The sequence below is a fragment of the Oryctolagus cuniculus genome, chromosome 1, assembly GCF_964237555.1.
Source record: "Oryctolagus cuniculus chromosome 1, mOryCun1.1, whole genome shotgun sequence".
Taxonomy (NCBI): Eukaryota; Metazoa; Chordata; class Mammalia; order Lagomorpha; family Leporidae; genus Oryctolagus; species Oryctolagus cuniculus.
The window spans coordinates 236,413,882-236,435,663 of record NC_091432.1 but is presented as its reverse complement, the minus strand read 5'-3'; the positions used below and the strand labels follow the sequence as shown (position 1 = coordinate 236,435,663).

Genomic DNA, 21,782 nt, shown 5'->3' with positions numbered 1-21,782 from the left:
ACACGGGGTCCAGTGGGGCTGGTAAGGGCAGGGGTCCACACGGGGTCCAGTGGGGCTGGTAAGGACGGGGTCCACACGGGATCCAGTGGGGCTGGTAAGGGCAGGGGTCCACACGGGGTCCAGTGGGGCTGGTAAGGACGGGGTCCACACGGGGTCCAGTGGGGCTGGTAAGGACGGGGTCCACACGGGATCCAGTGGGGCTGGTAAGGACGGGGTCCACACGGGGTCCACACGGGGTTAGTGGGGCTGGTAAGGACGGGGTCCACACGGGGTCCAGTGGGGCTGGTAAGGACGGGGTCCAGCCCCCCCAGGACACAGGGCTGCTGCGTGTGGATCAGGCGACTCCCCCAGGGCTCTGCTCGGTGCTGTCGGGGGGAGCCCAGCTGGCCGGGGCAGAGGCGCCTCCCCCAGGCCTTGTCCTGGAGGAAGACGTGAGGGCTCACTGCTCCGCGTCCTCAGGCCAGGCGGCCCGCGTGGTGCTGAGCCGCGAGGACCCTCCTGGGGGGCTGAGACCCCCTCTAGGTTAGCAGGGCCTGGGCCGAACTCCGCCGTGCGAGATCCCGGGCTGGGCCTGCAGACTGTTCCCCTCGGCCCCTCTCACACAGGCTGGTTTCCAACTTCCTAAGCAACACGAGGACGCCCTCCGCAGGGAGAAAGGCCCCCTCCCCACACAGGCCCTGTGGGGTCCTCACCCAGGGGCTCTCAGTGTGTGCAGGGGGCTCCCGGCGCCCCGCCGGGGAGCTGCAAACCCAGGTCTCAGATGGGGACACGGAGGCTCCAGCTGCTCTGTCCACCCGCAGAGCCCGGCCCCACCAGCCCATGGCAGCGTCCCCGGGTCACTGGCCTCCCTGCCCCAGGATGGCTGTGGCTGCCCCCAGGGGAGCCGGGTGCAGGAGGGGAGGGGCCGCACAGCACGGGCAGGGACTGAGCGCCCGCGTCCCCACTTCACCATGGAGACAGCGACACCGCACCACAGGAGTGAGAGGGACACAGCCGTGTGGAGAACTGAGCACAAGGGTGGCGGAGGGGAAGGAGGCTCTGGGGCGGCCCTGGGGGGACCAGGCGCCGGGGCTGTGTCTGTGGCCAGGTGCCTCACCGCGGCCAGGGCCAGGGCGGGGCCCAGCTCAGCTCCACGGCCTCCACAGCCGGGAGATGGATGGCGGGGGGCAGACGTGGCTCCGGGGGGCCCTGGCTGGGCTGGCACAAACCCAAGCTCAGGAATGCAGGAGCTGATGGAGGAGGCACCTCCAGCTCTCCACGCACACAGAGGGCGCCTCTGCCGCCCGGAGCCCACCACGGGACCCTGCCCAGCCCTGGAGTCTCCTCCCCGTGGGAACCAGCCCTGAGCCCCTCCTAGGATCCCACACGCCCAGCCCGGCCCCCCTCACACTTGGGTGGGCTCCAGGTCCCCCAGCTGGGGCAGCAGCAGGTGGGCACCAAGCCATGCTGAGCTGGACGCGGGCCCCAGCTGGTGCAGGCTGGCCAGGTGCAGCCAGGCTCCCACGAGGGAGCAGAGTGCTGGGGACAGCAGGGTGAGGGGCCTGGCCTCTCCGGCCCCCTGCCCTCCCCTGGGTGTGGGAGGACGCAGCGGGTGGGCGGGGCTGGCTGGGGTAGCTGTGGAGGGGATGGATTCTCACGGCTCCCGGGTGTCCAGCACCCCCACACCTGCCCCCTCCTCCTGCAGGCAACACCCCTGACCTCAGCCCTCAGGTGGGGGTCACAGGAAGTGTGGTCGGCCCCAGCCACACCCATGCCCCACTGTGGAGACCGAAGCCTCCCTCCTGGCCCCAACCCCACCCATTCCTCTGCTTGGCCGTCCTCATGGTCAGGCCCAAAGTGTGCCCCTAGAGGGCAGGGGGCACTGCCGGGTTCCGGGCTGACTCCCCAACTTGAGGGGAAGCCCGGGCGTTGGTCTGCGCTGTTCCTGAAGTTGCTAAGGGGCTGCACACGGTGGGCACTTGGTTGTTTGCTGAGTGACCTCACCGGGGGTCCCGGCCAGGGCCACCCACGTGGAACCTAGAAGGTCCAAGGCCACAGGAAGTGAGGCCCGGGGTGGAGTCCCTTCATGGGGACAGGAAAACTCTAAACAAGATGTCTTGTCCTGGGCAGCCCACTCCTCAGCGCCTGGCCCCGGGGAGCCCTGGCTGTGGGTCACCCCACATAGTCCCCGTGTCACCCAGGGAAACTGAGGCCCAAGGACCCAGCGGGGAGGCAGCAAACGTGGAGTGGACGAGCAGCAGGAAGCTGGGGACAGAGCGGCCCCCCCTCTGCCGGGCAGGCACCAGCTGCCCCACCGCGCCTGCCCCGGGTCCCCGCCCTGCCGGCCAGACAAGGCGGGCACCGGTGCGAATGCCGCTGAGTGGACGCCTCGGCAGGACCGGACCCCAATGCTGAGCGGTCAGCCCCAGGCCTGGGGTCCCCCCCGCCTGCCCACTGTGACCGTCCCCTCTGTTGCTCTGATCCTCTGAGGGCCGTGGCCGACTGACCCTGGAATGACTGGGACGGACGCCCGGCGCTCCCTCCTGCCCAGCCAGCCGTGGTCGTGGTCCCACCAGGCTCCCAGCCCTCCCCCCAGCTCTGACCGTGGGCCGAGGCAGCGGGCCCAGGTGGACCTGCCCTAGCTGGCTGACGCCTCTGTGTGGCTATGGGGCGGGGGCTGACCAGTGTCTGCAGCACCTGAGAAGACCCCCAGGCCAGGGTGGGTGCTGGAATGTGGGTGCCTGTGGGGAGCAACTGAGACTAGACTGTCACTGGAATTCAGACTTATTCCGTGCATCCGCTCTCCCACAACATGGCGCTGGGAGAGGAGTAAACTACTTTCACGCAGCTGCCTCATCAGTTTGATGACCTGCAGGAGCTGATCCTGCTCCTGATTGGAGGAGAGCAGCGTGCTCGGCGTGTGGGTAGCAGAGTTGGGATTGGTGGAAGAGGACTATAAAGGAGGAGAGAGACAGTATGCACCAGGAACACCTGTGCAGCCCCCGAGAGCGCCGGCCGGCGGTGTGCCGCTCCCCCGCGGAAGCAGGGAAAGCGGCAGGGGGAACCGCCCTTCCACGGAGGTGGAGGGGCTGGCAGCTAACCCGGGAAGGGCCGGGCAAAAGGAACAGCGCAGGGTCCAGTGTCGTTCCTCCGCAAATGGGGGAGCGACAGGCGCCTGGGAACCGGGGGGCACAAGGAGGTGATGTCCCCTCCCTCCTCAGAGGAAGGCGTGTGGGCTGAGACTGCCCCCCCCCCAGCTGCGGTCACACCAGCACCACCCACCAGCACCCCAGCTGGGAGGCGGCGGTGCAGGGGTCACTAGGCCTGGGACCCTGGACAAATCCCTGGCCTCCCAGGCGGCCTCTGCCCCAGGGGGTCGTGCCAGCACCTGCTCCCCAGGGACCCCTCAGGCGCTTGCTGGAGCAGCCCCCACCCAGCAGCCTGGGCCCTCCCCCTGGGGGGGCAGCTCCTGGGGTTCTGCCTGCTGAAGCCGCCCAGGCGACAGCCTCCATCAGCGCTCACCCGTCCCACCCAGCGCGGGGGCCAGGCCCACCAGCAGGGCTCCCAGTGTAGAGGGAGGGGTGCCTGCGCCCCCGGAACCAGAGGCCCCGCCCACCTCACGTGCACTTGCACCCCCGCTGTCACTCCAGGTTCTTCCCAGGCCCAACCTTCCCCCGTCAGGTGTGGGGGGGTCTCCTCGCAGGGAGGGGCCTGCATACGGCCCCTTCACAGCTCAGCAGCTCCCAGCTGGGGCTCGGCTCCCCGCGCCCTCCCGGCTGGCCACGTCCGGCACCCCGGGAGCCTCACCCAGACGGGCGAGGCCAGGCCGCCGACCCACCAGTCCCCGGGTTCATGGACGGAGGACGCCCAGTATCCTTAGGAACGAGGGCTCCGAGTCCCCACCGGCCAGTGCCCCTGCTGTCCCTCCGCGGCCCCTCCGTGCCTGCTCCGGCTGGACGTGCAGGTGCCGTCCGGTGGGCTCGCCGTGAGCCCCCTGTGGCAGCGGCACCCACTGCTGGCCTCACCCACGGCGCGGGCCACCCCTCGAAACACCAACTCGCACGCGGCGGAAGCCGAGGCCCCACGCCGCACTGCCGAATCCAGGCTTTATTTCTGTGGGGACGCGCACGTCTCTGCAGCCGGGAGCCGGCCAGAGGGTCCCAGGGCTCGCACCGCGTGCGGCGGGGGATTCAGACGGAGAGAAGCCGGGTGGTTTCCTGGAGGCGGCAGCGCCGGCCGCTGGGCTCCCGGGAGACCCGAGCTCGAGCGGCGGCTCGGACGGCGGTCTGTGGGCGCCAGGCCAGCGGGCGGGGTCAGGCTCAGGGCGCTGGCTAGGGCGCAGGCCCGGCTCCCTGGCCCGCGGCGCCCTGCAGGCGGTACAAGGCCTCGACCTGCCGGCGCTTCTCCTTGGCGCGGCTGACGGCGAGCCGGAAGAGGCGGCAGAAGAGCTGCACGGCGGCCGGGGAGTCGTCGTTGCCGGGCACGGGGTAGGTGAGGAGGCACGGGTTGCAGTTGGTGTCCACCACGCCCACCGTGGGGATGTTCATCTTGGCCGCGTCCCTCACGGCCACGTGCGGCTCGAACACGTTGTTGAGCGTGTGCAGGAAGATGAGCAGGTCGGGCAGGCGCACGGCGGGGCCGAACAGGAGGCCGGCGTTGGTCAGCAGGCCGCCCTTGAAGTAGCGCGTGTGCGCGTACTCGCCGCAGGCGCGCGCCGTGCTCTCCACCAGGTGCGAGAACTGCCGGCTGCGGCTCACGAACAGGATGACGCCCCCGCGGTAGGCCATGTGCGCCGTGAAGTTGAGGGCCAGCTGCAGGTGCGCGGCCGTCTGCTCCAGGTCGATGATGTCCTGGTTCAGCCGGCTCCCGAAGATGTAGGGTTCCATGAACCTGCGGCGGGCGGAGGCTCAGCCGGCGGGCCCCGCCCCACCCCCGCCCCCGGCACGCCCCCGACTCGGCCCGGCCCCGCCACGCCCCCTCGTAAACGCGGGAGACCTTCCAGCTGGCCCCGCCCTGACTCGGCCCGGCCCCGCCCCCGCCACGCCCCCTCGTAAACGCGGGAGACCTTCCAGCTGGCCCCGCCCCGACTCGGCCCGGCCCCGCCCCCGCCACGCCCCCTCATCAACGCGGGATACCTTCCACCTGGGCCCCCCCTCGGCCCGGCCCCGCCCCGACTCGGCGCGGCCCCGCCCCCTCGTAAACGCGGGAGACCTTCCAGCTGGCCCCCCCCCTCAGCCCGGCGGGCCCCGCCCCCGGCACGCCCCCGACTCGGCCCGGCCCCGCCCCCTCATCTAAACGCCCGAGGCCTTCCAGGTCTGGCCACGCCTCCCAGGAGCCCGAATCCTGTCCGGGTCTCCCACTCGGGCGCCTGCCTCCCGTGTCCCAGTGGGGGCTTCACCTGCCCCCCCCCCCCGCCCCGGCCGCCACTTCCGTCCCCCCCGCTCATCTCCAGATGCCCTGGACAAGGCTCGTCCAGGGGTGGGGCTGAGGCGTGTCCACGCCCCCCTCCCTGCGCACTGCTCAGCAAACCCCACCGCGCCCCTCCCCCGCGCCTCCTGGGCTCGACCCGGCCACCCCCTCCCCGGTGGGCTGCTGGGACCCCACCTCCACCCCGCTCGCGGCTGCCCCACGCTTCCCCTCACCCTCCACCGTCCTGCCTGGAGCCCCGCCCCCAGCCGGCGCCCAGCGGGGGCCCCGCGCCCACCCACCTGTGCCGACAGCCGGCTTTGTGGCCCAGGTGCACGCGGGCCTCGAACAGGCTCCTCACGGAGAAGAGCTCCCGCACGTTGAAGAAGTCGGCGTGCTTGAGCGGCTCCCGGAGGACCTGCTCGCGGACGTCCGGGGCCAGGCCACCGACACCTGCGCACGCAGACCCCGGACTCGCCCACGCGCGCCTCCGGCACCGCCACCCCGCGCCCCGGGGTCTCCGGCCGCAGGCGGGGAAGCTGCGGGGGCCCACCCCGGAGGTCCGAGTCCTGGACTCCGAGGTCCGTCACTGGGGCCCCCCCCCCCCGGACCAAGCCCCTCCCCGCCCGCGACCCCCAGAGGCCGCGGGCGCCCCGGGGTGGGGGTCCCGCTGGGCGGAGGTGCCCGAGGCCCCCGCCCCGCCCGCGCCCCGGGCCGTTACCGCAGTGGTCCTCGCACTCGCTGACGGCCGGGGCCGGGCCGCTGCCCAGCGTCCTGCAGCCGGGCCGGACGGGGCCGCGCGCCACCGTCGCGCAGAGCTGGGGCCGGCGCCAGGCACCTGCGGGAGCAAGCACGCGTGACTGCGGGGCCGCTCGCCCCCCGCCCACCCGGCCCGCCCCGGCCCCGGCCCCGGCCCGCCCCGGCCCCGGCCCCGGCCCCAGCCCCGGCCCTCACCCGCGCACAGCAGGCGCGACAGCGTGGCCGCGGCGGGCGCCATGACGGCCGGACGCGGAGACTGCGCTGCCCCCGGCGGGCAGAGCGGCCGCTGCGCGCGCGGCGACAGCGCCCCCTGCAGGCCCGGAGGAGCCGCGGCGCCAAGTGCGCGGGTGCCGGACGGAGCGCAGACTCGGGCCGGGGCGGGGGCTGAGCCGCGCGGACGCGCGCAGTCCGCAGCCGGGGCGCGCACCCCTCGGGCGCCTTGCGGAGGAAGTCCCGGGACCCCTCCCCCCGCGCGTGCGCGCTGCCCCTCTACGGGCGCGTGGCCGGCCGTCGCTTAGCTACGGGACGCGCCCCGGGGACCCCGGCCAGTTCCCGCGGAGCAGCCATGTCCCAGGAGGAGCCCCCCGCGTGCGTGGGCGAAGCCGAGCCCCGGGCCCCCGCGGCCCCCGAGAAGACCAGCGACTACTACTGCGTGAGCGAGTGCCTGCCGCGGAGGTTCAACCACCCGGGGTGGTTCCGTGGCTACAGGTGAGGGGCGGGGGCGCCAGGGGCCGGTGGGCACGGAGCCCGCCCGAGGTCAGGGTCCCTGCGCACACCGAGCTCCGGCTCCTGCGCTGCCCATGTAGCTCCCCGCGGGTGCGCGCCCCAGGGGGAGCTCCTGGCTCCTGGCTGTGGCCTGGCCCAGCCCGGCCGCGCGGGTTTGGGGAGTGACCCAGCGGATGGAAGCTGTCCCTCTCCCTCTCTCTGCTTTCGAATAAAATGAAAGCGTTAAGAGAAAACCGACACGCAGTCCGGCTCCCCAGCCCCTGGGTCATGGTGCGCTGGGGGAGGCCCAGCAGGGCCCAGCACTGAGAAGTGACCGGAAGCCCCTGCGTGTGGACGCCGGCCAGTGCCCCTCCTGGAGTGTGTGTCCCCAGCTCGCGCTGGCCGGCGGCGGCGGTGGTGGTGGGTGTCCCAGCGGCCACAGGCTGTCCCAGGGGCTGGCGGCATGGGGCCTGGAGGCTGAGCGCCGGCCCCAGTCCTTGCCGGGGGAGGGCGGGAGGCCGGCCGGGGCGGTCAGCCTCGCGGAAGACGGGCGGACAGCGAGCGTGTGTCACCCCCAGGAGCGCGCAGGCGGCCTCCATGTACAGGACCAGCAACCAGGTGTACGGGAGCAGAGCGCCCACGGTGCACGAGATGCCTGTAAGGGGCCGGGCGGGTCGGGGGTGGGGCCCTGGGGTCCCCCCGGGAGGGCAGGGCAGGGAGGAGCAGGTGGGCGCCAGCCCAAGGGAGTGGCGCACGCCTGCCGCGGGGCCCACGCGGTCAGCTGAGCGCCCGTGGGCTGGAGGCCGCCGTCTGTCTAGAACCCCACTTTGCTTCCTGAGCTGTGGGCTGGGACCCCAGGAAAGGAGCCCCGCTCCCCCGTGTGCAGGGACACATCCTCCCGAGGCGGGAGCCCACAGGTGCGTGGGCGGGCACGGGGCCCAGCCCCTCCCCCAGTCTGACCTGCCTCCCTGGGTGCCCCGCCCACACCCCCACGAGGACCCCTGGTGTGTAGTGGGGATGCGGCCCCGCCCCAGTCACACGTGGGATCTGGGGGCCGTATGTGGGGCTTGCCTGAGGAGGCCCTAGCTTCTCCGGGAACTCTCTGGAGCCTGTTGGAGGCGCGGGCCCAGCGCCAGGCAGCCGCGGCTTTTCCCGGGGAGCAGGTGCACAGTGCGGGGTCAGAGCCGGGTCTGCTCTGGCCGAGCCAGGCACGGAGCAGGTGCGCGGCGCGGGGTGGGAGGAGCCCGGTGTGGAGCAGGTGCACGGCGCGGGGTGGGAAGAGCCGGGAGCGCGGGGTGGGAGGAGCCCGGTGTGGAGCAGGTGCGCGGCGCGGGGTGGGAGGAGCCGGGAGCGCGGGGTGGGAGGAGCCCGGCGTGGAGCAGGTGCGCAGTGCGGGGTGGGAGGAGCCGGGAGCGCGGGGTGGGAGGAGCCCGGTGAGGAGCAGGTGCACAGTGCGGGGTGGGAGGAGCCCGGTGTGGAGCAGGTGCGCGGGGCGGGGTGGGAGGAGCCCGGTGAGGAGCAGGTGCGCAGCGCGGGGTGGGAGGAGCCCGGTGAGGAGCAGGTGCACAGTGCGGGGTGGGAGGAGCCGGGAGCGCGGGGTGGGAGGAGCCCGGTGTGGAGCAGGTGCGCGGGGCGGGGTGGGAGGAGCCGGGTCTGCTCTCGCCCAGCCCGGCGCAGAGCAAGTGCACAGTGCGGGGTCAGAGCCAGGACTGCTCTCGCCGAGCCGGCCCTGCGCTCCTGGGCCCGGTGTGGAGCTGTTGGCCTCACCTCGCGTGGGGTTCGCGGGCGGCTTTGTGTTTGGCGGTGGTTCTGCTGCTCTGCCCCCGGGGGTGCCTGTTGGGGTGCACTTGCCAGAGCCCACAGGATCCGGCAGGGAGAGCCCGCGGGGCGCCTGTGACCTCAGTCTGATGAAGGGTCAGCCACACAGGACGCACGGTGCTGACGACGGGGCAGCTCTGTGTGTGTCTGTATGTGTGCCTCTGTGTCTCTGATGTGGGTGTGCCTGTGTGTGAGCCTGTGCGTGTGTGTGGGTGTGCCTATGTGTGTGTCTGTGTGTATTTGTGTATGTTTCTGTATCTGAGTGTGCCTGTGTGTCTGTGTGGCTCTGTTTCTGTGTGTCTCTGTGTTCGTGTGTGTAGGTGTGTATTTGTGTGTGTCTCTGTATCTGGGTGTGCCTGTGCCTGTGTGTGTGTCTCTGTATGTCTGTGTGTCTCTCTGTGTATGTCTCTGTGTGCCTGTGTGTGTGTCTGTCTGTTTGTGTGTGTCTCTGTATCTGGGTGTGCCTGTGTCTCTGTATCTGGGTGAGCCTGTGTCTGTGTGTGTTGTGTGTATCTATGTGTCCATGCGTGTGTGTCTGTGAGTCTGTGTCTCTGTGTGTGTGTGTGTCTGTGTGTGTCTCTGTATCTGGGTGTGCCTGTGTGTGTATCTATGTCTGTGTGTGTCTCTGTGTGCCTGTGTGTGTGTCTGTGTGTCTGTATGTGTCTCTGTATGTCTCTCTGTGTGTGTGTATTTGTGTGTGTCTCTGTATCTGGGTGTGCCTGTGTCTGCCTGGGTGTGTGTCTCTGTATGTCTGTGTGTGTCTCTGTGTGCCTGGGTGTGTGTCTGTGAGTCTGTGTGTGTCTCTGTATGTCTCTGTGTGTGTGTGTCTCTGTATGTCTCTGTGTGTCTGTGTCTGTGTGTGTCTCTGTATCTGGGTGTGCCTGTGTCTGTGTCTCTGCCTGGGTGTGTCTCTGTGTCTCTGTGTGTGTGTGTCTCTGTAACTGGGTGTGCCTGTCTGTGTCTCTGCCTGGGTGTGTGTCTGTGTGTGTCTCTGCCTGTGTGTCTGTGTCTGTGTGTGTCTCTGTATCTGGGTGTGCCTGTGTCTGTGTCTGCCTGGGTGTGTGTGTGTGTGTCTCTGCCTGTGTGTGTCTCTGTGTCTCTGTGTGTGTGTGTGTGTCTCTGTAACTGGGTGTGCCTGTCTGTGTCTGCCTGGGTGTGTGTCTGTGTGTGTCTCTGCCTGTGTGTGTCTCTGTGTCTCTGTGTGTGTGTGTGTGTCTCTGTAATTGGTGTGCCTGTCTGTGTCTGCCTGGGTGTGTGTCTGTGTGTGTCTCTGTATGTCTCTGTGTGTGTGTGTCTCTGTATGTCTGTGTGTGTCTCTGTATCTGGGCGTGTGTCTGTGGGTGAACTTCCTGCCCGAGGTTTCTGTAATCTAGGACCTCTCTGGAGTGAAATCCGAGCGCTGCCGGACGCCGTGTCCCCGGCACCTGCTCCCCACAGGAGCTGCGCCCGCCAGCGAGGGGCGAGGGGCCGGGCTCCGCCTGTCGGGGAGGCGCAGGCCGCCCCCTGCCGCTGGGCGCGGGAACCTCGTTGCAGCTCCTCGGCTTGGCCTGCGCAGTCGCGGGCCCGGCAGCTCCTCGGCTTGGCCTGCGCAGTCGCGGGCCTCGCCGCCCCACACCGGGCCCCTCTGCCTTGCAGAAAGTCTTCTATCCGTATTCCAGCAAGTTTTCCCGGGAGTTCGCGGTGGGCGGGATGTTCCAGAGCAGCGCTTTCAACGTGGGCCTGGAGAAGAGCCTGGTGACCGGGCCCGGCAGCCACGTGACCGCCTGTGACCGCCGCGACTTCCACCCCAGCTACAACGCCAGCCGGCCGTCCATCTGCGACTGAGGCCGGCCGGCCGGCACCCGCTGCTTCTCCCCTGAAGGGTCTTTGGTCCCCGGGATGGAGGGGTGTCCAGATGGGGCCGGGACGCCCTGCGCCGGCCGGCCGGCGCCGAGACATGCGGGCACGGTGCTCGGATAGTTTGCGTAGGCATTAAACATGTTGCCGTCCCTGCCTTGTGTGACCTCCGTGACCCTGGCGTCTGGGAACCAACACGCTGGGAGTGGACCACGCAGCCCCCGCCTGAGCTCTGCTGGGGTCCGCACTCACTCACGGAGGGAGGGAGGGGACCGCTACCCTCAGAGCGTCCTCGGCGCCCCCCGGCCGGCGCCCCGGTGCCCCGGTGCCCTGTGCTTCCTGGAAGATGGCAGTGGAAAGTGAAGAAGGCAGGCGGTGGGGGGTTGACCTCCAGTGCGTCCTGGGTCAGTGTCCACTGTGGGTGCTGGGTCCTCCGTGGGGAAAACCCTGCCCTGACGGACGCACCTTCTGGAGCTGGGAACCCTGGAAGGCACGGACGCCGCCTGGAGGCACCCTCCTGTCTACACTGGCCGTCTCATCTACACCGTCTGCTTCCCACGTGCTCCTCCCCGACCCCGTGAACTGAGGGGGAATTCCACGCCGCCCCGGTGTCTCTTGGTGGTCAGAGCCCCCGTGTGACTGCGTGCAGGTGGAGGGGCTCAGGCCACAGGGGCTCCGCCCTTAGGAGGGGCCAGGGTAGCCCCCCCCCCCCGGCCCGCAAGCTCCCGCGAGAGCAGTTGTCCTGCTGGGCCCTGGTGCCCTGGGCGAGGCGATGGCACTGGGCCCTGGGGACCTCCCAGCCGCCAGGGCACCAGCCTCGTAGGCCCTTGTTACCGCGACAGAGACTCGTGCTCCTTGGATGCTTGGTATTCACACACAAAAGCAGACATTTGGCACCGTTCTTAACGTCCAGTTAGGGACTGATGTGGTTCCCAGGGAAAATCAATACATTTAGGAGAAGCTGGGATCCGTGTAGGGTCTCCCTCGGGGGCTGGCAGCGTCGGCCGTCAACAGGACCAACAATCATTCGGTAAACGACCAAGATGAGGGTGGGCGTGATGGCAAAGCCGCCACCTGCCAGCCAACCGGGCTTTGAGTCCCGGCTGCTCCTCTTCCGATCCAGCTCTGCTGTGGCCTGGGGAAGCAGTGGAAGATGCCTGAGTGCTTGGGCCCCTGCACCCACGTGGGAGACCCAGAAGAAGCTCCTGGCTCCTGCTTCGGGCTTCAGCCCAGCCCAGCCCAGGCGTGGGGTCATCTGGGAAGTGAGAGGATGGAAAACACCTTCCCCCCACTCCGTCTCCCCCTCTTTCAAATGAAAAAAATCTTAGACCCAAATGCCAGGGTTGGTGTTATGGCGCCATGGGTTAAGCCACCACCTGTGAGGCTGGAGCCCCATATGGGCGCCGGTTCAAGTTCCATCTGCTCTTTTTTTTTTTTTTTTTTTTAAGATTTATTTATTTGAAAGGCAAAGTCACAGAGAGGCAGAGAGAGAGAGAGAGAGAGAGTCAGTCTTCCATCGCTGATTCTATCTCCAAATGCCAGCAAAGGCCAGAGCTGGACAGATCTGAAGCCAGGAGCCAGGAGCTTCTTCCAGGTCTCCCACGCGGGTGCAGGGGCCCAGGGACCTAGGCCATCCTCCACTGCCTTCCCAGGCCACAGCAGAGCTGGATCAGAAGTGGAGCAGCCGGGACTCGAACCTGTGCCCACATGGGATGCTGGTACCACTGGCAGAGGCTTTACCTGCTATGCCACAGCGCCAGCTCCAGGAATAGTGATTTTTCAAAAAAGACGAGACAGACTTCAAAATCAAACCGAGGCACTCTCGTCTGTGTGCCTTGGGAGTGGGCGGGGCCCCTGGGGAGGTTCGCACCTGCAGCTGTCAATCATTGGACTTGCAGAGAGCTCGTCTGACTCGCCCAGCACCTGGGTTTTTCCGCAAGGCGGATGCACACGTACCCAGGCTTCTGCACCTCTGTGGAGCTGTCGGACGGGGCTGCAAGCGCACGGCGGCCCCCTCCCCCACAGAGTCCTGGTGGGCAGGTGCAGGTGCAGGGGGACCGCTGGCCGTGGCTTCTGCCCTCAAGAAGGCCAGCACCTGCCAGCTGGACCCGGAGTGTGGGCGCAGAAGCAAAGTCTTCTCAATAGCTGTGGCAGGTAGAAGAGTCCTGCGCCCAGTCTGTCCACTCCGAGGGCACGGGAACGGGCGGTCCCTCCCCAGCTGTCTTTTTTTTTTTTTTTTTTAAAGGATTTGTTTATCTGAAAGGTGGAGTTGGAGGCGGGGGACACAGCGAGAGCAAGAGAGAGAGAGAGGTCTTCCATCCGCTGGTTCACTCCCCAGATGGCTGCAACGGCCCAGGCTGGCCCAGTCGAGCCAGGAGCCAGGAGCTTCTTCTGGTCTCCCACGCGGGTGCAGGGGGCCAAGGACTTGGCCATCGTCCACTGCTTTCCCAGGCCACAGCAGGGAGCTGGATGGGAAGAGGAGCAGCCGGGACTTGAACTGGCGCCCACAGGGATGGGAGTGCCGCGGCCAGTTTATCCCGCTGCGTCACAGCGCCGGCCCGTCCAGCTGATCCTTCAAGGTGTCGGGCCACAGCTGAAACCGGCGAGTTGTGCCGCCTGAGCAGAGGGTGAACGAGGCCCCAGGAGCTCCCGATGGGTCTGGGCCCACGTGGGGCCGGCAGGTTGGCGTCTCCACAGGCCACTCCCTCTGGGGGGTGACAGAGCAGACCCCAGGGTACCAGTGTGGGGGGCTGAACAGAGATGTCCTAGACCCCCCCCCCGCAGCGAGGCGACCCCAGCTCTGCAGGGGGCCCCGTAAGAGGGAACGAGGCCTCCCCCAGGGCAGGCGCCGAGAAGCCCCCGTTGCTACACACGGGGCCGCAGGCAGGCAAAGCAGAGGCCGACTCAGGGCGGAGCTCGGTTTATTTGTATGAAAAAGCCGTTCTCGTACAAAACCTGCGTCTCCGAGGGTTCACGGCGCCTGCAGAAAATGGAACGGAACTTAAAGCGCGGGTGTCACGGAGCCGCTCTGCCCAGAAGCACTTGGTGGACGGACGGATGGATGGACGGACAGGCCCCCATGAGGACAGCAGGCCTGTGGCCGGAGGGCAGGGGACGGCCTTGGGGGCCGGGCTCAACCCCGGGGGCGTGGCTGCCCGTGCTGGACGCCAGCGACCGATGGACAGTCACAGCGCAGGTGTTACGGCCGCCGGAGCCGCCTCAGGGCAGAAGGCACAGAAGTGAAGTCAGTGGCGCTGGTGGAGCCAAGGCCACCGCCTCCAACCACCCCGCAGCGCTGCCAGGGCCGCGGGGGCCACGGCGTGGACGGCGCTGCCCGGGCCGCGTGGGCCAGGCGCCAGGCCTAGAGGGTAGGCGTGGGGAAGGCCCTCGGCCTCTGGTGTCTGGGGAGCGGAGCCCTGGAGTTAACTCCAGCAGCGCCCACGCCCACTACAGACCCGGGACAGGAAGTGCCGAGCGGGGACACACCGCCGCCTTTCGGAGCCGTAACCGAGCGAGGTCAGTGTGGGGGTCAGGGCCCCAGCGGCGGGAGAGCGGGCACACAGGGAGGCAGGCCTGGGACCAGCCGTGCCCCCGCCCGTTATTCTGCGTGCAGGGGCCACTGCGCGCCGCCCACCTCGGGAGCCTCAGGCTGGGCCCGCAGGTGCGGCACAGACAGCGGCGGAGGGCGAGAACCAAACGTCGGTGACCCTAAGACGCACACGCAGACCATAGAGACCCGCAGGCCCTACAAAACTCGACACAGTATCTTCCAAAAATACTTTTTACAGTACTTTAAATAATTTACAAAGAGCTACAAAAGTCATATTTACTGGGACACATCTGTTAAATAAAAACCTCGTCTCCCGTTAGCGTACACGTACGTGGGGCCCACCGAGGGCCGCAGGTGTCGCCCGCGCACAGGTGGGCACGCGCACCTGCCTCCCGCACCAGGGACAGCCCCACAGCTGCCCTTCACGGCCGCGCCCCCACCCCGTCCTCCATGGAGGCGTCGCTCAGCTCGCTGGCGTCGCTGCCCAGGGCCTCCGGGTCCTGGGGGTCGGTGTTGCCAGCTCCGGGCCGATACCGCAGGTCTGCACAGGGCCCGCCCGAGCCCGAGCCCCTCCTGTCCTGGGAGCTGAGCCCGGCCTGCGCCTTCCTTCCAGGCCAGGGCCCGGCTTCCTTCCCCAGCAGGTGCGAGCCCCCGAACACGGGGCTGTGGCCGGCCGGGGCCTCCCGGAAGGCAGAGAAGCGGGGGCTCTGCAGCGGCAGCCCCAGGTGGGCACTGAAGAGGCCGGGGTGCTTGCCCCCCCAGGACACGCCCCTCCCAAAGTGGAACAGCTGGGTGGACAGCAGGGGAGAGAAGCCGGAGAAGGACGGGCCCTTCCTGGGGTCCAGCGTGAGCCCCAGGGGGCCCCGGGCCAGCCCCTCGGCCCCCTTCTCCTTCTCACCCCCGAGGCCCACGGTCCACGCCGAGCCCTTGCCCTCTGAGCTCAGCGCCCACGGGCTGGGCAGCCTCGCCGGGTGGGCAAAGTCGCTCCAGGGCAGCGGGAGGTCGGCCTGGGGCCCTGGGCTGGGGGTCAGCAGGCTGCGGCTCCCGTAGCTCACGTGGAAGGTCCCCCCGGCGCCTCTGGCCTCGCTGCCCGCTTTTGGCAGCTGACCGGGAGCACCGTCGGAGGCCGCGGGCTCCGCCCCTCGCGGGCTCTGGTCTTTGTGGACGTAAATGCCGCTCCTGCTCCCGGGAGACCCCTTGGCAGAGACCACCCCGCTGGCACTCCTGGGGGCCGCCGGCGCGCAGCCGGCCAGAGCAGCGGTGAGGCCGGGGCCCAGCTCGGCCAAGGGGGCGCCCTTCCCGCCCTGGGCAAAGAGGCTGGCGGAGCCGGGCGCGCCCCTGGCCCTCTGGCTGCGCGTGCACACGCCGGGCTGCGGGGCCGGCGTCCCTGTCCCTAGAGCGAGGGGGCCCCCGGCCGGCGTCTCGCAAGTGCCCGCCGCCGACTCCCTGGCCTTCTCCGCCAGGAACTTCCTGATCTCCAGTTCGATGCTATCGTCGCTGTCCACTGAGCTGGTGTCCTCGGACACGGCCGGACGCGGCCGGTCCCGGGCTGCCGCCTCGCCGGAGCTGGGGCTCCCCCTGGAGGAAGCCCGGCCCCTCGGCCGGGACACGGGGCCGGCGCCCTCGCCTGCCGAGGCGGCCTCGGGCCTGGTGCAGGCGCTCGGGGGCTTCCGGCGGCAGGGGGAGGGGCAGCTCTTGAGCACCTGTGGGCTCTGCTCCCCGCAGCCCCTCGCGGGGCCGCCCAGCCTGTCCGAGAGCCGCGTCTCGGGGGTGCTGAACCGGACCTTCTTCCTGCCCGTGGCCCGGGGGTCCCTGCCTCTCTTCCTGAGCTTCCGCTTGGACCGCAGCAGGTCCTTGATGGCCGTGTCCAGGTCCTCGTCGCTGTCCAGCGAGCTGCTCTTGTCCTGGGAGCTCTCCTTCTCCTCTGCCCTCCCGGGACCGGGGGACGCCTGCGGGTCACTGAGCCGGGCGGCCCTGCAGGGCGCAGGCTGGCCCGAGGCCTCGTCCTCTCGCGGGAGCTCGCCGCCGGCCCGCCCCTGGCCGGGCAGGTCCTGCCCATGCTGGCCGGGCTGCACTCTGCCCGGGCCGAGGCCGGCACCCTGGCCGCCGTCCCTCGGCTCCCTGGTTTTCTTGGGCGCCGGAGGCCTCAGGGAGCTGCCACAGCCTCGGCGCTTCCTCCTGCAGCTCAGCGGCAGCTCCGGGGGCCTGGGGAGCGGGGTCTTGGGGTCCCCGGGCTGGCTGTGCGGGCCCTGGGTGGGCTGTGGGCCGCCCTCGGCTCTGGCGAGCAAACTCCCAGCCTGGGCCTTGAGGGCCAGGAACGCCCGGATCTCTTGCTCTATGCTGTCGTCGCTGTCCACGGAGCTGCCGTCGCCGCCGTCGGCGTGGGAAGGCACGTCTGGGGGGCGGAGGAGCAGGCTGGCGGGCGGCCGGGTGCCGCTCCCCTCCCCGGGGGCGGGCAGGATGGCCTTGGAAATGTCCAGGATGGCTTCGGCACACAGGAGCTCGGCGGACGCGTCGGCACGGCAGCAGGGGGGCGCGGCAGCTCTGCCGGCCCTCGGGAGCCTGGTCGGGGGGCCGGGGTCCGCAGCCTTCACGGAGCCCTGCTTCTTCTTGCCGGGCGTTCTCCGGTGGGTTTCGGGCAAGCCGGGCCTGGCGGCGCTGCTCCCGCCGTCGGTGGGCGGGCCCCCGCCGGCCTGCCTCCGGGTCTTCTCGAGCTGGTACAGCTGGATGGCCTCCTCGATGCCGTCGTCGCTGCTGGAGTCGCAGGCCGCCGGGGCCGGGGCCGAGCTCTGGGCGCGCGGCGGCCTCCGCCCGGCCCCGCCTCTCGGCTGCGCTGCCTCGGCCCGCAGGCCCCGGGGCTGCCCGTTCGCCTTGGCCCACCGCGGAGCCTTGCGGAAGACGAACTCCCTGGAGGCTCCCGCCGGGTCCGGCCGAGCCGGGGGCGCCGCCCTCCCGGCCGGCTCTCTGCCGGGCCTGCTGGTGGACCGGGCCGGGCTCTCGCCGGGGTCCGGGCTCCTGTCCGCGGCCCCCTCGCCTCTGTGCGTCTCCTGCTGTCTCTTCTGGCGCAGGAACTGCTCGATTTCCGCCCGGATGCTCTGTTCGAAGGAGTCGTCGCTGCTGACGCTGGCCGGGGACGCCGAGCCCTGGTCCTCGCCGGCCGGGTCTGGGCAGGGGGCGGCCGCGGCGGCGCCGGGCGCGGGTTCTGGTTTGCAGCTCCCGGCTCCAGCCCTGGCCCTCAGGTACTCCTGGATGGCCTCCTCGATGTCCCGGTCCACGGAGTCATCGCTGTCGGGATCCGGCGCCGCCGGCTCCAGGCCGCAGGCGGCGAGCAGGGGCTGCTGCCCGTGGCGCGCGGGCGGCCTGGCCTGGGGGCCCCGCTCGGCTCTGTGGCTCCGGGGCGCGGCCGGCTCGTGGCTCACGCCGCGCTGCAGCGAGCTGATCACCATGCGCACCCTGGCGCTCACCGAGGCCCTCGCGACGGCGGCTTCCGGCTCCGAGAAGCACCCGGGAAACCTAAAGGCCTCCCATTTGGAGCGCAGCGCCGCCACCGGGGGTGCGTTCATGAGGAACATGCTAGCGGGCGGCGCGGGGGCGGCACATGCTGCAGAGGGGGGCCGGCACGCGGGCGGACGCGGGGCCACGGGGCCTCGGCTGGCACAGCGGAGCCACCCAGCCCGCAACACGCAGCCCCCTCCTCTCTGCACCAGGGCGGCAGAGGCTTCCGCTAGCTCCCGGCGGGGACACGGGGCCTGCGGCTTCACGATCCAGGGTTAGGGCGCCTCAGCCCGCTCTCCACCGACCAACGGCTCCTGAAAGACAAAGACGCGCGCTGTGAGCCACGCGGGAAAGGATCGCCCCCAGCGCCTTCCGTTCTCGCTGGTGCCGAAGCCTTGTCACGTTAAAATGTCAGGAGTGCAGGGGCCGGTGTCGTGGCGCAGCGGGTTAACGCCCGGGCCTGCAGTGCCAGCATCCCATATGGGCGCCGGTTTGAGTCCCGGCTGCTCCACTTCCCATCCAGCTCCGCTGTGGCCTGGGAAAGCAGTGGAGGATGGCCCAGGTGCTTGGGCCCTGCACCCACGTGGGAGACCAGGAGAAGCTCCCGGCTCCTGGCTTCGGATCGGCCCAGCTCCAGCCACTGTGGCCATGTGGGGAGTGAACCAGGGGATGGAAGACCTCTCTCTCTCTCTCTCCCTCCCTCCCTCCCTCCCTCTCTGACTTTCAAATAAATAAATAAATCTTAAAAAACAAGACATAGATTGTGAGGGTCTCCTGGACACCCCATCATTTTCAGCTGATTAGCAAAGAAGCTGCTGTCCCAAACTCGGTCACCTGTGCATCGTCCACGCTGGACGGTCACTTCACGGTCTCCCCATCCCCGACAGACTGTGGGGGCCCCAGTAGAGCCACTGGGCGGGTCCTGGGGACCGGCTGGCAAGGGCCTTTTCAGGGACGCCCGGGGACATCGCAGACAGCACCAGCGCCTCACGGAGCACCAGCCGCACCACGGGCCTGACCCCACCCCGTCCCCCCGGCTCCCTGCGCCCCAAAACCGCAGCACACAGCCATTCGGATGCGGGGCAGGGAAACCGAGCTCCCCGAAGCTGGCCCCTGTGGGGCTGGGGGGGGTGGGGCCGGCCCTGGCGGGTCTGCGCCTGTTGTGGGCCCCCTGCCCCAGGAGCCCTCCCTCCCCAAAGCTCGCATGGGGTGTTTACCTGGCCTGGGGGCCCTGGCCGGACGTGGCCACACGGCGCAGCCAGAATCACCAGGAGTGCGCGACACACGCCCCAGCTGCAGGCACCACTCTCGGGGACGCGCGGCCTAAGAGCTCACTGCAATTCCCAGAGGTCCACGGGCGGAGACGGCGGCCAGCGGCGCTCCTGGGCGGTCTCCGCTGCCCCACAGGCACCCGGCCGCATCCTCTGCCGGCTTCGGACGGGACCTCTGGCTGATGCCCGAGCGACGGCTCCTAACTTATTGTGGAAAGAGACAGTATTCACCGGAGGGCTGGGAATCGAACTCCCACAGAACCCCCCCCCCCCCCCCGCACCGGTTCCTGGCAGGCCTGCGGGGGGAGCCACGTGTGGGGCGTGGCGCACACACCACCTACCTGCCACCACCTCCCTCCACAAAACCCAGCCCAGCTCACACCCGCGAACCACCCACTGTGACAATCCAGAGCCCAGGAACAAGGCGGGAAAGGGGGAGAGGTCCCCCTGGGGGGAGCTGCCCCCTGGGAGGAAGGTGTGACCCGGGCCAGGGGCTCCCCCTTGTCAAACCACGGCCCTGCATCTGCTCCCCACACCTCGCAAATCTGAGACAGGGAGGGCGGCACCTGGGTCCCTGTCCACTTGTCTGTGCCAGACGAGCGGCTGGGGGCCGCTGTCCTCAGCTCCGGGGGTCCCAGAGGCTGGGCCTCTCCAGCCCACCGAAGGGGCGTGGGCCGGCACTCAGCTCCCAGCCTCAGGCACAGCGCCGCCACCGCTCCCCCCTCCCCGCAGAAGGGGGCGGGGCACCTGCACCTGGGGCTCACCCCCGACCACCGGCGGCTGCGCCCTGTGTGCGGGCGACGCGGGGGCTCCTCGCCCTGCCTGGGGGGGCGCTCCCCCCAGACTGCGCCCTCCGCCAGCAGGGTGGGCACCTCCCCCGGGAAGGTCAGGCCTGCGCCCCCCGGGAGGCTCTCCCCTGGCATCCCAGCGCCGGCGGCCCTCCCGGAAGCTCCGCCCGGCGCAGGGCGTGAGCCGCAGTCCCGAGGCCCGCAGGCCTCGGCCGTTCCGGATGGCAGGGGCCGCCCGGGGCGAGGCCAGGAGCCCCCGCCGCGGGCCCCCACCTGCGCCTCACCTGGCGCCCGGCCGCGCCCGCCGACTCTCGAGGAACACGGGGAGCGCGCGGGGGCGGGACCCGGGGCCACGACCCCCGCCGGGGCAGCGAGCAGTCCCCCGGCGCCCGCGCCGCCCGCCGCGGCCTGTACCGTCCCGCGGCGCCTGCCCGCTCACCTCGGCCGCGCCCCGCGCCCCGCGCCCGCGTCCCGGGGGAGGCGGCGGGGCCAGCGCGCTCCGCCCTCGGCCCGGGCGCGGGGAGGGGGCCGGGGGCGTCCGGCCGGGCCACCGCCTCCCCGCGCACCGCCGCCGCCGCCCCTCGCCGGGGCGCGCCGTGGGCAGCGCGGCAGGGGCGGGGCCGGCGCCGGGGGCGGGGCGACCCCCGCGCCCCCTCCCCGCGACCTACCCTGGGCGGCGGCGGCGGCCGCGCTCCGGAAGCCGTGCCCGTGGCTGGGCATCATGGGAATGGCACGGCCGAGTTCCGGGGGAGGCGCACGGCCCGGCCGGACCCCCGCCCGCGAGAGCGCGCCCACCTGCGTCCGCGCGGCCGCCCGCGCCGCGCGGGGTGGGTCCGAGGCCGGGCAGCGCGCGCGGTGGCGGGGTGGGGGTTCCTCCGCGCGCGCCCCGGGGCCGGCCCCGGCCTCTCGGTCCTCCCGCCCGGCCCAGCGCGCGTCCTCTGCTCCAAGTTTGTGTGCGGCGCGGGGCTGACCCCCGCGGGCCCCCCGCGCTGCCTTTGGCCTGGGTGTGAGGACCCCGACGCGCCTCAGACTTAGAAGGGGCCGGGGGCCGAGAGTGGGGAGAATGGCCCGCGCAGGGTCGCGCGCGCCGGAACCGCGGGAGGGGGCGGACCCCGCCCGCACACCTGCGGGGACGGAGCGGGGGAGGGCGCCCAGGACCCTTGCCCGCCCTCGGGCCGGTGGCCTGGCTGGGCAGCGCGGAGGTGGGCACAGAGCGGGCAGGGCCGCAGCCTGGGGCACGGGGCTTCAGCGCCTCTGGGCGCCCCGGGGTGCGGGCGCATTGCGCTCACGCGACGTCGTGGCCCGCAGAGCGCGCGGGGGTTCCCCGTGTTTATTCACAGTTTCCCCGAGCAGGGCTGAGATGCGCAACTTTGATGAGCCGGCTTTGGAGGATTTCCCAACTGCTCTCTGCCAGGAGGCCCCGGGAAGGCGGCGCCGGCCGCGGTGCTGGCCCGGCTCCGTGGGCCCCCCGGTCTCCGGCCGCCCACGGGAGAACGGGCTTTTCTTTGCCTGCTGGCCGGGAGGGGCCGCTGTTGTGTCCTTGGAAAGTTGCTAGTGGGCCGTGTGCCTTTTTTTTTTTTTTTAACATTTATTTATTTGAAAGTCAGAGTTACAGAGCGAGAGAGACACAGAGAGAGAGAGGGAGGTCTCCCATCCTCTGGTTCACTCCCCAGATGGCCGCAGCGGCTGGAGCTGGGTCAGGCCGAAGCCAGGAGCTTCTTCCGGGTGTCCCGCGCCGGTGCAGGGGCCCAGACACTTGGCCATCTTCCACTGCCCTCCCAGGCCACAGCAGGGAGCCGGGCGGGCGGTGGAGCAGCCGGGACTGGAACTGGGGCCCGTGGGGGATGCCGGCCGCTGGGTGTCTTTTTCATGACCTGACGGCTTCTGCCGCTGAGGGTCCGTGCCCTGGGCTTCTCGTTCCCCGCTTGGCTTCGCCGTCTGTCTGTGCGCTGTCTGCTGTGATCCCTGTACCGAGCTCGTTTTAACCAGACTTTCTCTCGTGGTTCCTGGCTTTGGCGCCGGGCCTGGGACGGCCGTCACTGACCTGAGGTTTCACCGGCCTAACCCCCGAGTGTCAGAGGGAGAGAGCGGAGGACGAGGCCGAGGGCCGGCCTGAGGGCGTGCGTGGGCCCACACGGCGGTTATCACGACACTGGGGCGCACAAGGAGGCAGCT

At 70.2% G+C, this 21,782-nt stretch overlaps 3 protein-coding genes across 9 annotated transcripts; 1 reads left to right on the top strand and 2 right to left on the bottom strand.

The window, feature by feature from the left end:
* Window positions 1-4,071: 4,071 nt before the first annotated feature.
* MRPS2 (mitochondrial ribosomal protein S2) lies at window positions 4,072-6,490 on the bottom strand. Its single transcript, XM_051841057.2, has 4 exons — window positions 6,340-6,490; window positions 6,107-6,223; window positions 5,688-5,838; window positions 4,072-4,869 (listed from the first exon to the last, which is right to left on the bottom strand). The coding sequence occupies exons 1-4, from the start codon at window positions 6,380-6,382 to the stop codon at window positions 4,311-4,313; spliced, it is 870 nt and encodes a 289-aa protein (XP_051697017.2). The 5' UTR covers window positions 6,383-6,490; the 3' UTR covers window positions 4,072-4,310.
* A 65-nt stretch (window positions 6,491-6,555) lies between these two features.
* PIERCE1 (piercer of microtubule wall 1) lies at window positions 6,556-10,736 on the top strand. Its single transcript, XM_051841058.2, has 3 exons — window positions 6,556-6,852; window positions 7,428-7,506; window positions 10,303-10,736. The coding sequence occupies exons 1-3, from the start codon at window positions 6,710-6,712 to the stop codon at window positions 10,489-10,491; spliced, it is 411 nt and encodes a 136-aa protein (XP_051697018.2). The 5' UTR covers window positions 6,556-6,709; the 3' UTR covers window positions 10,492-10,736.
* A 3,530-nt stretch (window positions 10,737-14,266) lies between these two features.
* On the bottom strand, window positions 14,267-20,392 carry PPP1R26 (protein phosphatase 1 regulatory subunit 26). Of its 7 annotated transcripts, none has more exons than XM_070066697.1 (3): window positions 20,276-20,392; window positions 18,766-19,023; window positions 14,267-17,862 (listed from the first exon to the last, which is right to left on the bottom strand). In XM_070066697.1, the coding sequence occupies exon 3, from the start codon at window positions 17,623-17,625 to the stop codon at window positions 14,476-14,478; it is 3,150 nt and encodes a 1,049-aa protein (XP_069922798.1). In that variant the 5' UTR covers window positions 17,626-17,862; window positions 18,766-19,023; window positions 20,276-20,392; the 3' UTR covers window positions 14,267-14,475. The 7 variants fall into 7 exon arrangements, with proteins under 7 accessions (XP_069922798.1, XP_069922802.1, XP_069922796.1 ...); XM_070066701.1 differs by having other exon boundaries at window positions 18,766-19,019; window positions 20,276-20,295; XM_070066695.1 differs by lacking the exon at window positions 20,276-20,392 and adding an exon at window positions 20,047-20,185.
* Between the last annotated feature and the right edge of the window lie 1,390 nt (window positions 20,393-21,782).